Below are 12,889 nucleotides of genomic sequence, written 5' to 3' on the forward strand. Positions count from 1 at the left end.
ACTAAACCAACTTGCTGGATTTCGATTTTGAGCACATTCCAATCAAGGCATGCAGACGACATCTCACAAGAGACCAGGATTGATATCATCTTTGAGGAGTATAGTTTCATGGCCACTTTGTCCTGTTATTTTATTGGAACAATTAAAAACATTGAAACCAAAGGCAACACCTTTTTAGAATCCAGTCCCTCTTCTGTACTCCTCCCATATACCCTCACCTTTGTAGAGTGCTATGTTGCCTTGTAGACACATTTGCATTACACAAATCTCCATACAAACATACTCAATATGTTTCAGCATTATTTTTGAATGCAAAAGAATTACAATTACACGTCAGAGTTGTAAACAGAGGTGAATAAAAAGGAATCGTCCAGATAAAGCATTGCATCTGTTTAAAGCTTAAGTCCGAGATTAACAAAAAAAACTCAATAGTACAAACCTAGTAAACATTCATATTCTTTTGTGCCACCAATCACTCATTGGTATATATTGTAAATGGGCAAAGGGCTCTAGATCCAAAAAAAATAAGAAATGCTAAACCCCAGATCTCATCACATCAGTAAATGACACCACAGCTTTCCTGCATCATTTCATCTACACAACTGTGTTTTTTATTGTTTCAGACATATATCATATTTATTACATTAATTTCTAAGTAGAATAAAGTTACATAATTCTGGCATGCTTTAAACTTGACTGTTAAGCAAAGCAAAAACGACACAGGCATCTACATTTACATACATTATTTTTGTACATACTATACAAAGACGGGTCATTATAAAAAGTGCAACTTAAAAATAAAATCCATCTTTTATCCATAGGACAAGATAGTACGATTAGTGCTACAAGGCAGTAACGTACTATTTAATAAACCTCAAAAAACTTCATGTGCAACCTTTTCGACAGATGGCACAGTGCAGATAATGCCACCATATGAGAAGCTGGGAACTCGGCTAGCACAGATATAGAACATAGAGAGGTTTTATTTTTCAGAAACAGTTTCTTTTTTTGCATTTTTTTTTTAATTGAGGCACCTACACACAACATAGAAATATAGTCTTGTTTGAAGGAAAAGGATGAAGGAAGTCATCACATTAACCTTTTGTCCCAATTTACTTAAAATAGTTCTATTTTGTAGGAAATAGCAATCGCTTGTATGCACAAGTGACCATGAGCATGTTGCTACTGCTGTTCCTTTCACAGTATTCGACCCAGGGTTTACAGTTTATAACTTCATTTTTCACATTATGCTGTGTTCAGCTTCTCAAACCTTGTCCTGTTGTCTTGGGTGGAGGAGTACACCAGATCACTAATATAATATCTGCTATCCAACTGAAGCCGGTGGGAGGCTCACATTGTTGAGGAAAGTGATAGCCGCGGGAAAGAACATTGTGAAATACTGAACTTTCGATAGAAATTGCATCATCTTTTCTTGATAAGGTTTGTGTAGTCAGTGTTGCTCATTGTACTTGTACCTCATAACTACACCTTGCACTTAAAATACTTGCAACGATTTGCGTGTGTGCATATGCACACACATTTTAGGAGTATACGTTGGTTACATATTATGTTCACTAATCAAATGTTTTGTATAATGTTTACATTTCGTATGAGAGCATCGTACTTTTTTGCTACTACAAGTGTTGGCACTTGATGCGTGAAAATATTTTACCTTAAGATGCATTCTACAAGGTTACCAACTACTACATAATGTGCCACCCTAATGAAAACTAACTTAATGTCAGAAGTTGATTTAGTTCAAAGCAATGCCTTTTAAGAGTAGAATATATCAGAAACTACCCAACACTCTGATGAGGCAGCATAATTTCAGTACTGTGTTCTTAATAATGCCTGAAACTATTTTACCCCCTGGGCAGTTACTCCTTGGCTGACACCTTGTGTCTCTTTTAAAGCATACATAATTACCAAAGCCCAGCACAAGGTGAGATGTTCCTCCAAAATGTGCACAGTGAGCATATGACTCTAGAAGAGATTTCACACTTCAAATCCTGGCTTTTTACTCCCTCCGTGTGCATTTCTGTTGCTGTGTTTTAGCCAACAATCGTACAATGCCTCACTCGCACAATGAACAGACAAAATGCCATGGATGCATGCCAATTATTTGCCACAGGTCAGGTTCGTTTTGATTAAATGTTCAATGAGGTTTTGGGCTACCGAGCATATGCCTCTTGTGGAATGCATAGGTAGTTTTAAACAGCACATTACCTACGAAATCACACTTGTGAGATCAGTGAGCACACAATTTCTAGAAGTTCTGTGACCTTTCCTAGCCTTTAAATGTTGCTGTGCATCAAAATGTGTTGAACAAGTATGTTCCCATTCAAAGGATAAGGAGTCTGGCAACAATGTCTTTCATATTCAAATGATTACATTACGTTGTTTCTACATTTACACATTCCATACGTTCTCAGTATCTTGGAATGTCTCAGTGCATCTACAATAACCGTAAACCCGTGCAGTGAGTTTGGTGTATTAGAGGTAACATATCTTTCATGAGTTCTGTCAGCTACAAGGATCTCGTAGAAGACGGTGATCTATTTTAATTAATCCATAGTGTACATTGTCTCACGAAATTAAGGTTAAGTGTGCAATGTATGCAAATAAGGCTTCCCAAGGAGCTTCTAGATGACAAAACACAAGGCACAGGGGCAAAGAAATGTGTTGGTAGTTTTAAGAAGTATAGGTCACATTTACCAATATTTGTGTTTTTTACTAGCAAGAAAATATGTATCTTAATGCTTATACAGGCAGTCCATTGATATCTTAAGATAAAGTACCTACATATGTAGACTACATAAAACACCACGTTCTTATTTACTAACATGCTTGAAACAGTAAAACTATTTCAGTAATACCAAAAACAGACTTCAATTTGCCTGTGTTATCTAAGTCACACGCTCAGAGTGTCAAAATAGCAGACGAACAGCAGGATGATTTGATGGTGTTTTATTTTTAAGGTGTTTATGCTTATGCAGAGCCAAATAACATAAAAATTAATATGGTATGAACCGTCCAGAGATTTTTTGGGACAAGTCAAGATAACCCAAGCTCTGCTCAAGTTATATGACAAAGGGTGCGTTTTCTCTAATGGATCCTAGTTTGACCTAAATTCTGTGTCAGATGGACACATACATTTAACTTTCTCTTCTTGGCTGACATAATTTTTTAATGCAAGAACATAAGGTATAAATCAACTAAGAAATACGGGGTCCGGGAGGAAAAGGAGCTCTTGGTGCAGTGTTATTTCAAGGCACTTGACAAAATGAGTAGATTTGGTTTGAAGTTGTGTGAATTTATATGTAGGCATGGACGTGCTCTACGTCCAGCCCAACTGCTGTTTGTCAAACAGCTGGGCTGCGCATAAAAATAAGATGTTTAATGTGAGAGGCAAGGAGTTGAGATTATGGGAAGTTAAACACAACTAGGCTTTTCTCTGTGTATTACCTTCAGCACTGATCTAATCTGCTTTGAGCACTTGGTTGCGGAAAGTTTAACTTCAACAGAGGTTTAACTCTGATCACTCTATGGCCGAAATAGAGTAAGGATTTCAGACTAACATCAAAACATACAATTATTCTAAGGTGTTTTTGATAGGTATTTAGTTTCTCTCTTGAATGGAATAAGACCAGGCCATTTAAAAAAAACAAAAAAAAAAAAAAAAAAAACGGGACAAGCATTTCATAAATAAATTACATAAACACTGAAACTCTCGCTGCTATGCTCACAGCAGGAAGGAAGTCAGAACATGACATTTTTAACATGAATCCATTTCTTGAATAACATTGCTGGATGGACTGGTGCAGACAAGCAGTGTTCTTACATAGAGTGGTGCTGAATCACTGGAACCTACCTCTGTTAATGTCTGGACGGAAGTCGCACAGCTTGTCATTTTTGTACCACTGGGATAATAGACAGATAAACCAGAGGAACCAACAAAGGTCAAAATAAAATAAAAAAAAACTCAATATAAACTGCAACTGGAAGAGTCGATAAAAATCCTCCAACATTGGACCGGAATACCACCATGCAAAGCATGAAAACAACAAAAACACAAAGAGACAGGATAGCAGTCGAAAGCAACACTTTAGAACCACTAGACGAATTGGCAGAAGGCCCAGTCTGAAGAAGTTATTGTTAAGTGCGTTCTCCAATAAGCAAGAAGAACTGAACAAATGAGATAACAAGTGTGTTTAACCCCAAAATCAAGCACCTAAACATGCATCTAGAGTGATACTAGTAATGTTCACATCCCACTCTTTCACCTGGCCAAGAGCGGAGACCTGTTAAATAGGTGACTCGTAATAGATAGAACAACTAGTTATACACAGCTAATCCTTTTACATTTTTGATTACACTTGTAAACAAAGATACAATAAGCAGGAATTGCTGTGATATAGTGCATGAAGTCAGAACGCTACAAGACCTTACAGTACATAGTGCCAGTTTTTTTGTTTCAAGGCTCTAAACGTGCCAAGCTAACTGGGCATAAATTAAGTTGGCTGCAGATATTCATGCAAAACTACTTGAACTAAGACACTGAAATTTTTCCCTTAAAGACTGAACAATGTTTTGCTGCGTAGGTGATGGTACTCTCCACAAATAGTCGTTGAGTTTGTCTGAGTCACTGTAGGTGTTCAGTTGTGGAGAGGAGGCATGCCTGCTGCTCGGGGTCTTTGCCGGTGTACATGGATCGCTGAAGGAATAAGACATGTCTGTGTTATTGAGTGTCAGAGGAGGGGCATGGCCTACAGCGAACGACCTGCTAGATTTCTTTGCTTTGATCTGATCAGCATCCAAGCAATTGTCCTCGTCATCTGACCTGATTTCAACATAATCATCATCGTCGTCATTGTCATCCGACCCTCCTTTGTCTTTAAAGTTAGAAAAATAGTTCCGCGTGGCAATCTCTGCATTAAGGGGTGGGTTTCTGTTTACAAGTAAGATTTTTTGCGAGTCCTGCAGAGTGAGATCTGAACGGTCTTTCAAACTGTTCTGAGTCTTTTGACATGATGAAGAGCCAGGTGCATCATACACATTTTGTAGTCTACCAGACCACACATTTTCACTGGAATTCAGGTTTTTTGGGGCCAATTTGTCCTGGTAATTTAAAGTTTCACCTGGCCTGCTTGCCATAACTGAAGGGATTGACTGTGACCTACCATACTTTGGGAGTTTGGAACTGCCTTCTCTATTTTCCAAGGAGTTGTACAGAGAACCCTGGCGCACATTCGGTTTGATAGACTGGTTCGCAAGTGTGCCACATCTTTGAGTTTGGTCCTGGGAATGAGAGGAACATTTGAGGGAAGGTACAGAACATGTCAGCTGTTTCTGGATACTTTTGACATTGCGTTCGGAAGAGCTGTACTTTGATTTAGCACCTTGTTCGTTAGACGCAGAGTAAAAATTGGCCAAATCTCCATTACTGTAGGTAGAATCTAAAAGCCACTCCTCCATTTGTGAACATTCGCTACTGAGCTGTGATGACCGTGGTGTCGGGGGTGGCACACTTGGAGCAGACGAGGTGGATCGGGCATCGTTTTGAGGTTTGGACGGCATCTCCCGAAAAATAATCTGGTCATACAGTTGGGAGTATTCTGCAATCCTGGCACCTGGTAATGAAAATTGATAAAATTAACAAGCAGAGAACACTATATAATTGATCAATTTGAATATACAACAAGCACTGACAAAGCCAATACTTTTGGCCTTTGCATTAACCAGAGATGTAGTAGTATTAGCATCATGGGCAACAACAGTATAAGTGCTCCTTGCACGCAGATCGTCTGCAACATGATAACAGAAGTGCAAGTCCCCCTCACACACAAACAGCGAGCAAGCTTTCACCTTTAGGGTACTACCCGGACAACACAAGTGGGCCTTGTATCCAAATAGGCACAATGCAGCTATATCAAGAGTGCTATCTTCTTCCACAGAAAATAAACACACACACACACACCCACCACCCCAAAAAGGTGGAGCACAATCAGCAGCAGTGCAAGCTTTTTTAACAGTCCTGGGGATAAGCTGAAAAGGGGATATCGATAGCAGGGCCAATGACTCCCTAAGGAGAGGTAAGGCTACAGCCAGATTGCTGAAAAAATCCAAAATTAAACCTTTTTCCTGGTGCAGGGAGGGACTAAAGGGTGAAATTCCTTTTGCCTGTGGTACTGAAATTCATTGCATCATTGATGGATGGGTTCAACAAAGATCAGTAGCCCACCAGTGTCATGGAGGAATGCCACAACAGTGGCCTGAAAAAAGGAAAGATATAATGGTTTGATACTAGCACAATGGCTGAATGACTCTGGTAAGATTCTCGATTTTTTTGTGTTTAAGGCGAACGAGTTAGCAGGACCTCTCTGAGGAACCAAGGACACTGGCAGAGAGTAACTAAAAATGCCTTCTTTGAAAATGTACTTGTACTTGGCAAGCCACACTTTTGGTATTCTAAAATATTTTTTCCTTGGACATGGTAGGTAGGTTTAGGAATAGAATCCGACGACTTGTCGCCACCTAGGTCTTGTGACAAGCATTTCACTAATTTCTTTCAGTATGACTCCTTAAATGCAACAGCTGGGCTGCAATGTAGGTGCCTCGTCATCGGATCATCGTAATCTGCCAAAAGGACTAAAAGCTGCACCTCAGTGATCAGTCAAAACTGGTCTTAAAATGGTCTCGAGTTGCTTGTTTTCCCCTTCAGCGTGGAAGTGGCACATCTTCTCGAGCTGAACTCTACCTACTGGAGTAGGACCTCGGCTGCTCCTTGTCGAGAGTCCTCTTCTGAGATTAATGCGCATGCATTCCCCTCATCACGTTTATGTTCTTCTCAAACCAAGGTGGCAGTGTGTAATACATTGGTCATTCAGAAGTTTAGGACAGCTAAATTTACTGGAGGTGTCCTGTAGCTGAGACTGATTAAACACCTGGAAGAAAGCAGCACAATAATAACACTTTTCTGAGAGACACTAATCTGTTGAGTCTCATTATAGCAATGCGATGCAAGGAGAATCGGAAGTAAATTTTGGGTTAGGTGAGTTTATTTTGCAATACCTTTGAAATGTAGGTAATTCGAAAACCTACACCATTTGTTGCAGTTTTAAAGCAGCAGTGGTGTTTTTATGTATGGGTAGTGATGCACTGGGTATTCGATGTGTGTGGTGGAATGAGTCCAGGAGTTAGGTGCAGCGTAAAATACAGTATAGGCAGTGTAGGAAATAGATGGTGAAAGTATATGAGGTCGGAGCAGCAGATTTTAGGGGCAGCGTAAACTGACCATGGTGTTTGGTAACAGGCTGTAAGTAATGATGTAGATGACAAGTGAGTGGCCATGAAGGCATAAGATGGTTGTGTAGGGTGTGCGTAGAGTACAGTTGGTGAAGATGGTTTTATAGGGGAAGCATGTTAAGGATGTCAATTGTGGTGAAGACTGCAAAGAGTATGCAACTGTACAGTGGGGACAGCACACTGTATGACAGATGTTGGGTAAATGCTAAAGTGGTGATGCAGGGCATGTCGTGGTGTAGATGGCTGGGTGGGGTATAGGTGGTTTCATGGAGGCAAAGAAGCACAAATACTGCAGGGGATGGAATGTGCGGGAAAGGAGTTTTTTTTGTTTTTAGAAGAGGTGACCGAGCAACTCACTATGTGGGAGGGTGTAGGTGATGGTAGTGAGGTTTATATGTTGTAGGTAGTGATACAGGGCACGTGCGGTAGTAGCACAGTTGTTAGGGCTGAGGTAGCTCTGTGGAAGTTATATGAAGATGGTGATTTAAGATGCAGATGGCCCTGGTAGTGCAGGATGCAGATGGTGTAGGCTGTATGTTTTGGTGTTGGCCAGGTGTAGAAGGTGGCGTGTAGTAGATGTGGAGGCATAGGCAATGAAGTAGGGTGCAGATGGTTGTGTAAAGGAGGCGGGTTGTTTTGGGGTAGAGCAAGAAATAGATGTTGGTATTGAGTATAGCAGAAAGGTAGTTGGCTATGTCGGGGTGCAGATGTAGCCAAATTACCAGTTTATAAGACTCCCACAAGACACCCCCGTCTGCATTATTCAAACGTAACATAAAAAAGGGTTAGTGTACCATGACTACACACGTATACACTGTGGCCTGATGCACTGCAAATAAATGCACACTACTTAAAGTGGGTCACACATTTGAATAAATGCTGCTGACAGGGAAACACACTTTATTGTGATTTGTTGTATGCAAGTTGTACCTATGACCTTCCTTTACTTTCCCACCAGGATAGCTCTCCCTTCGTGTGCAAAGTTGTTATGAGTAACTTTACACTAATAAATCCTGCTGTAGAAGACTCAATATTTGAGAAGATGGAGACATACACGGGTGGCTGTAAATCTGCACTCGGAAATGGTGAAAAGCAGAGGAGTGTAAACTTAGACCTAAGTGTAGTAGTAAATAATCATGTGTATGTTGACGTTTAGGAATAGGCCCGATGTGTTAAACTACCAAAGAGCAAACTACATCTAGATCTAGTTACAGTTTATTAATGTGAGCTGGTTCACAGACATTTCCATTATCCGTGTGCATACATTATGCATGTCTTAATTTACATGGTTTATTGCATTCACATCTTTTTGTGATCTATTCCTTTTTGATAACCCTATGTGCGAGTGCTGAACATACCAAGTTTAATGCACATTCAGATAATGAAATTTTGTTAATGTTCATTTTGTCCTTATCATACTACTTCTTCCATAAATATGTTAAAAAGAATTTCTCCCTTTCCCACTCATACCCTGTAAAAATAGGACATTTTAGCACTTCTACCACCATTTGAATCACTTGCACCTGTTACATTAAGGTGCGTATTAAATGAGTAAAGAATTGTGAAATGCATTACATCATCTCTGAACACCCATGAGGTGAGGAAGTTCACTTTGTTTGCACATGCATAACATTTAGTCAGCCACTTCCTGTTAGTTCCCAGGATAACCACAGTGGTCTAAAAAAAATAATGTGCCTTGTTTATGCTTCTGTTGCTTTCACTACACACACACATACATATATAAGTGCAACTAGCCCATGCACTTATATGTGTTACATGCTTTGCTGATCACATGAAAATTACACATTCATAAATTACAACTTTTCCCAGCCAGACGTTTGCCTTGAAAAGTATTTTTAGACTCACCTCTTAATATGAAATGCAACCAACACATTGTGCATCCTTAAGGTAAAAATAAATGAATCTGAAATAGATTATAGCAGATGATTCAGGCCAACTTGCCCATGGACAGGTCAACCACAGTTTATGTCCACTACTTTGCCTAAGTCCTTATTATTTGACTGTCGTTTATATTTGTTTCCTGTACCTATTCTTTTACTTCTCAGCAGGGTACTTTAATTTTCCTAACATTAGTTTGTTTTAGAAGCTCTTCTTAATTTATATCTTCCCAATTTTGTTTAATTTACTTACACAAACAGGTTCTCCTAATTCATGAACCCACTGTTACTAACTTCCACCCTACAGATTTTTATTTAAGAACATATATCTTACAAGCATCCCCCATATTATGTTCTGGGAACTCTTAAGAATGTCAATTTGACAAATTTTCTCTCAACTCAGAGATTTAATTGCCTATACTTAGGGCTTCTGCTGACCTCCTATTGTTCCTATTACTATTTAATAGTCACCTGCTCATCTTATTTTTAATATTACAGATACTGGTCTACTATTCGCTGTTTGTGAGCTACTTCATTTTACATTAGTATTTGCCGATCGTCACATTTGGAGGTATATTTTACATTTTGGCTTTCTCTACTTTCACTATATGTTGTCCTTCATTTTAGTTAGTAACAAAAATATTTCACATTACAACTATTTGGAACCTACCTGCATTGCACGCCCTTGATTTTCTTCTATTTCCTAGATGACATTCCACCAATGACAATTCTCCCTTTCATCAATACAAACTCTCCCAATTTAGATATAATCAACTTATTTGCATACTCTACCACACATTCCTATGTTGTGCGCCTCTACTGGCCTCCTATGATCACATTTTATAACTTATGACTCACTTTTCCTCAGCTTTTCAATATAACTGTGGCACTTCACAACAAACTTACCCTGGACGTTGGGGGCTTATTACATGCTGTTTCAATATGTACAATGGTTACACTTAACCTCTTGCTCACTTTTTTCTTTAACAATTTGGCCTTATGGGTTCTATGTACAATTATATCAACTTCTCTATTTTGTCTTGAATCACTTTTCTTCTGCTATCTCTCGGACAATGCAGTCTCTTGTTTGGAGACACTTTATAGACATCCATATGGACCAGTTTTGCTACAATTTGATTATAAATATATTATTGAGCCTTGAAAATGTTCCTTCAGGAGCGAAACGTGTCAGCTGACCCTCTTTTACATGTGTACCTTCACAGCAGAGGAATCATCGTATCTACAGCTTCTGATTTGACAACAGTAGTTGTTCAACCTTGAACTATATCATTAAACACATTTCTTATGTTTTTTCTGTGCCTAATGACGGGGTAATTTTGGATTATTAAGCTTGGCCAGTATTCACCACTGTCACACAACGATATCTGTCCATAAAAAACTCACTTCTCGTCTTAACTGCAGTGTTTACTTGCAGTGTACAACTTTATATTTTGTTTTGCGTGACATCAAAACATTAGTGACTGTACCATCTAGACATGCAGTTCTTGGCTAGTGCAATAAAAATAATTTTAATACATGTATTTTTGTGGTTATTGCGCTACTTCCTCAGAACATGCACATAACTGGAGTCCTTAACCTTGTCCTAACTCTGTTATATTCAACACGTTTTTGATGTTCTGTCTCTTCATATCGACTTTTTTATTTTTATTATTTACAGCAAAGTAAGTAAAACAGGCTCTAGCTCCAAGCAGGTCATGTTGCTGTGGAGAGAAAAAAGCTACTGTATCACTATCATCTTGTTTGTAGAAGGTATCAGCAAGGTACCTCTTCTTATGAGGTTGTTCAAGAGTACCTAAATATTGTGCTTAGGCATGGAATGAACTGACAAGGCAACCTACTCCTAATAAAATTGCAGTACTGAAGCCCAATAGATGTCTATGTGTTGGGGATATGGCCTCATCCAGAGATAATAATGTTATGTAGGCATCCGCTGTAAGTAGGTTTTTGACCAACTGAAGGATAATTGGGGAAACTGCTGACAATGTTTTCTGACGGGAGTAGGCAAGAGGAGCTGGAATTGACAACTACCCCTGAAATTTCTCTGGGCCAGGAGGTTGAATTTTCCTTGAATTATCAATTACCCATCTCTTCAGTTTGATGCATCTGGTGAATTGAAGCCTCGTAAAATGGAATATTGTCGCTGAAAAAAACGTATAATAAAGACTTTGGTAAAAGATTACAGTTTAAGAGCATTCCCAGTAAGCATCTGTTTGTGGCATGTAGTGCTGTACATTCACATGCTTGGCGTAAGTTCGCCATCTAGTGTTGGGCTCGGAAGTGTGCAAGGTGTTTTTCTTTGAAGAACTCTGGAGACACAAGGTATAGTGACTCCTCCTCGTGCTTGCAATAAACATGGTCCTTTACTCCATTGTTAGATTGTTTTCCGCTTAGTGGGTGAGGATGGAGTGTAAACGATGATGTATCCTAGTGAGATGACCATGTGAAAATAATGTAATGTATAAGACAAAACAGAAATTGGTGGTCGATGCTCAGTGTTCGCACATCCGCGTTCAGATGTCTGACAAGTAGATTCAAGTTCAATATAATTGTTGTGGGTGCCAACCTGGTAAGCCACCCAACCGCCACGGGTGTTAGTGCACTGATCAAAGAATCAATCTGTGCTCAAGCAAAATCAAAGAATACCAGGGCACATCATAAGCAGTCCGAGAATTAATTCCGAAGTGGAAAGAAGAGTCCAAATTCCAAACAAAGTGTAGAGGTTGATGAGGATTTTATTCCTTGTAGATAAAGTATAGTCTGCGAACACCGACACGTGTTTCGTCACATGGACTTTTTCAAGGCTGTAGGTCAAAAACCATGGACACTGAACAATACAATGAACATACGGTAATGAATGATATTAGGAGATTAATAATCTCAAATGAGAGTTAAAACTAACCCATACTGTATATTTTCTGTGATGATTATTCTAATGTGTCCTTGTTTTTCATGATATAAGATAACATTCATATACTTCATATACATTCTAAAAGATTGGTTTCTGTGTAACATATCAGAACTGCACCAATACTATTTTGATTACTTTCTTTTCCTGCCTATCTGTTGGGCATCTCTCCATGTCCTCTGTATCAGGCTTCCTTACACAACCATTGTAGTGCCTGCTTGCCTCATAGCTGGATTACTCACTGGTATAAACCGAAACTTAGCCTTTTCAATATGGCGCTCATCATTTCTCTTTCTACTTGCTCTCCTTTTCTTACTGTCCCTTTTCTATGTCTCTGAGACTACTAATAGGACAGTTTCTAAACATCGATGCACAACCTCCATCCTAACTTCCCTGTTTCGTGGACCGACTTTTGAAGGTAAGCATCCTGGATACGAGATCCTATTTGGGAAATGTTTGTTTCATACGTGCTCACCGCGGGTTGTTGTCCCTGCGATTTCTTCGTTCAACACATAACTTCCTGTGCCCTGCATGGGTTCTAGCATGCTTATTTCATGCTAGCTTGAATATATATATATATATATATATATATATATATATATATATTTTGTTTACTGTAACCTCCGCTGACCGCCAGCACTTTCAGTTTTCAATCCCCTTTTTTTCACCTTACCAGTTTTGCCTAAATCTAACACTTCCCGGGAGCCGCGCTGATTTGGCGCCCCCTTTTTTGTGCTAGTTTAAATACAGGGTTGCTTAC

The 12,889-nt window shown here is 39.1% G+C and overlaps 1 protein-coding gene across 5 annotated transcripts in view; it reads right to left on the reverse strand.

Annotated features, from left to right (window-relative positions):
• Positions 1-584: 584 nt before the first annotated feature.
• The window catches only part of PLEKHG1 (pleckstrin homology and RhoGEF domain containing G1), a 273,088-nt gene continuing 260,783 nt past the window's right edge, over positions 585-12,889 (reverse strand). For all 5 annotated transcript variants that reach the window (XM_069234291.1, XM_069234292.1, XM_069234293.1 and 2 more), the window contains one exon: positions 585-5,630. In XM_069234291.1, coding sequence (XP_069090392.1) covers positions 4,531-5,630 — 1,100 coding nt within the window. In that variant the 3' untranslated portion in view covers positions 585-4,530. The remainder of the gene's footprint in view (positions 5,631-12,889) is intronic.

The sequence above is a fragment of the Pleurodeles waltl genome, chromosome 5 (assembly GCF_031143425.1).
Source record: "Pleurodeles waltl isolate 20211129_DDA chromosome 5, aPleWal1.hap1.20221129, whole genome shotgun sequence".
Lineage (NCBI taxonomy): Eukaryota > Metazoa > Chordata > Amphibia > Caudata > Salamandridae > Pleurodeles > Pleurodeles waltl.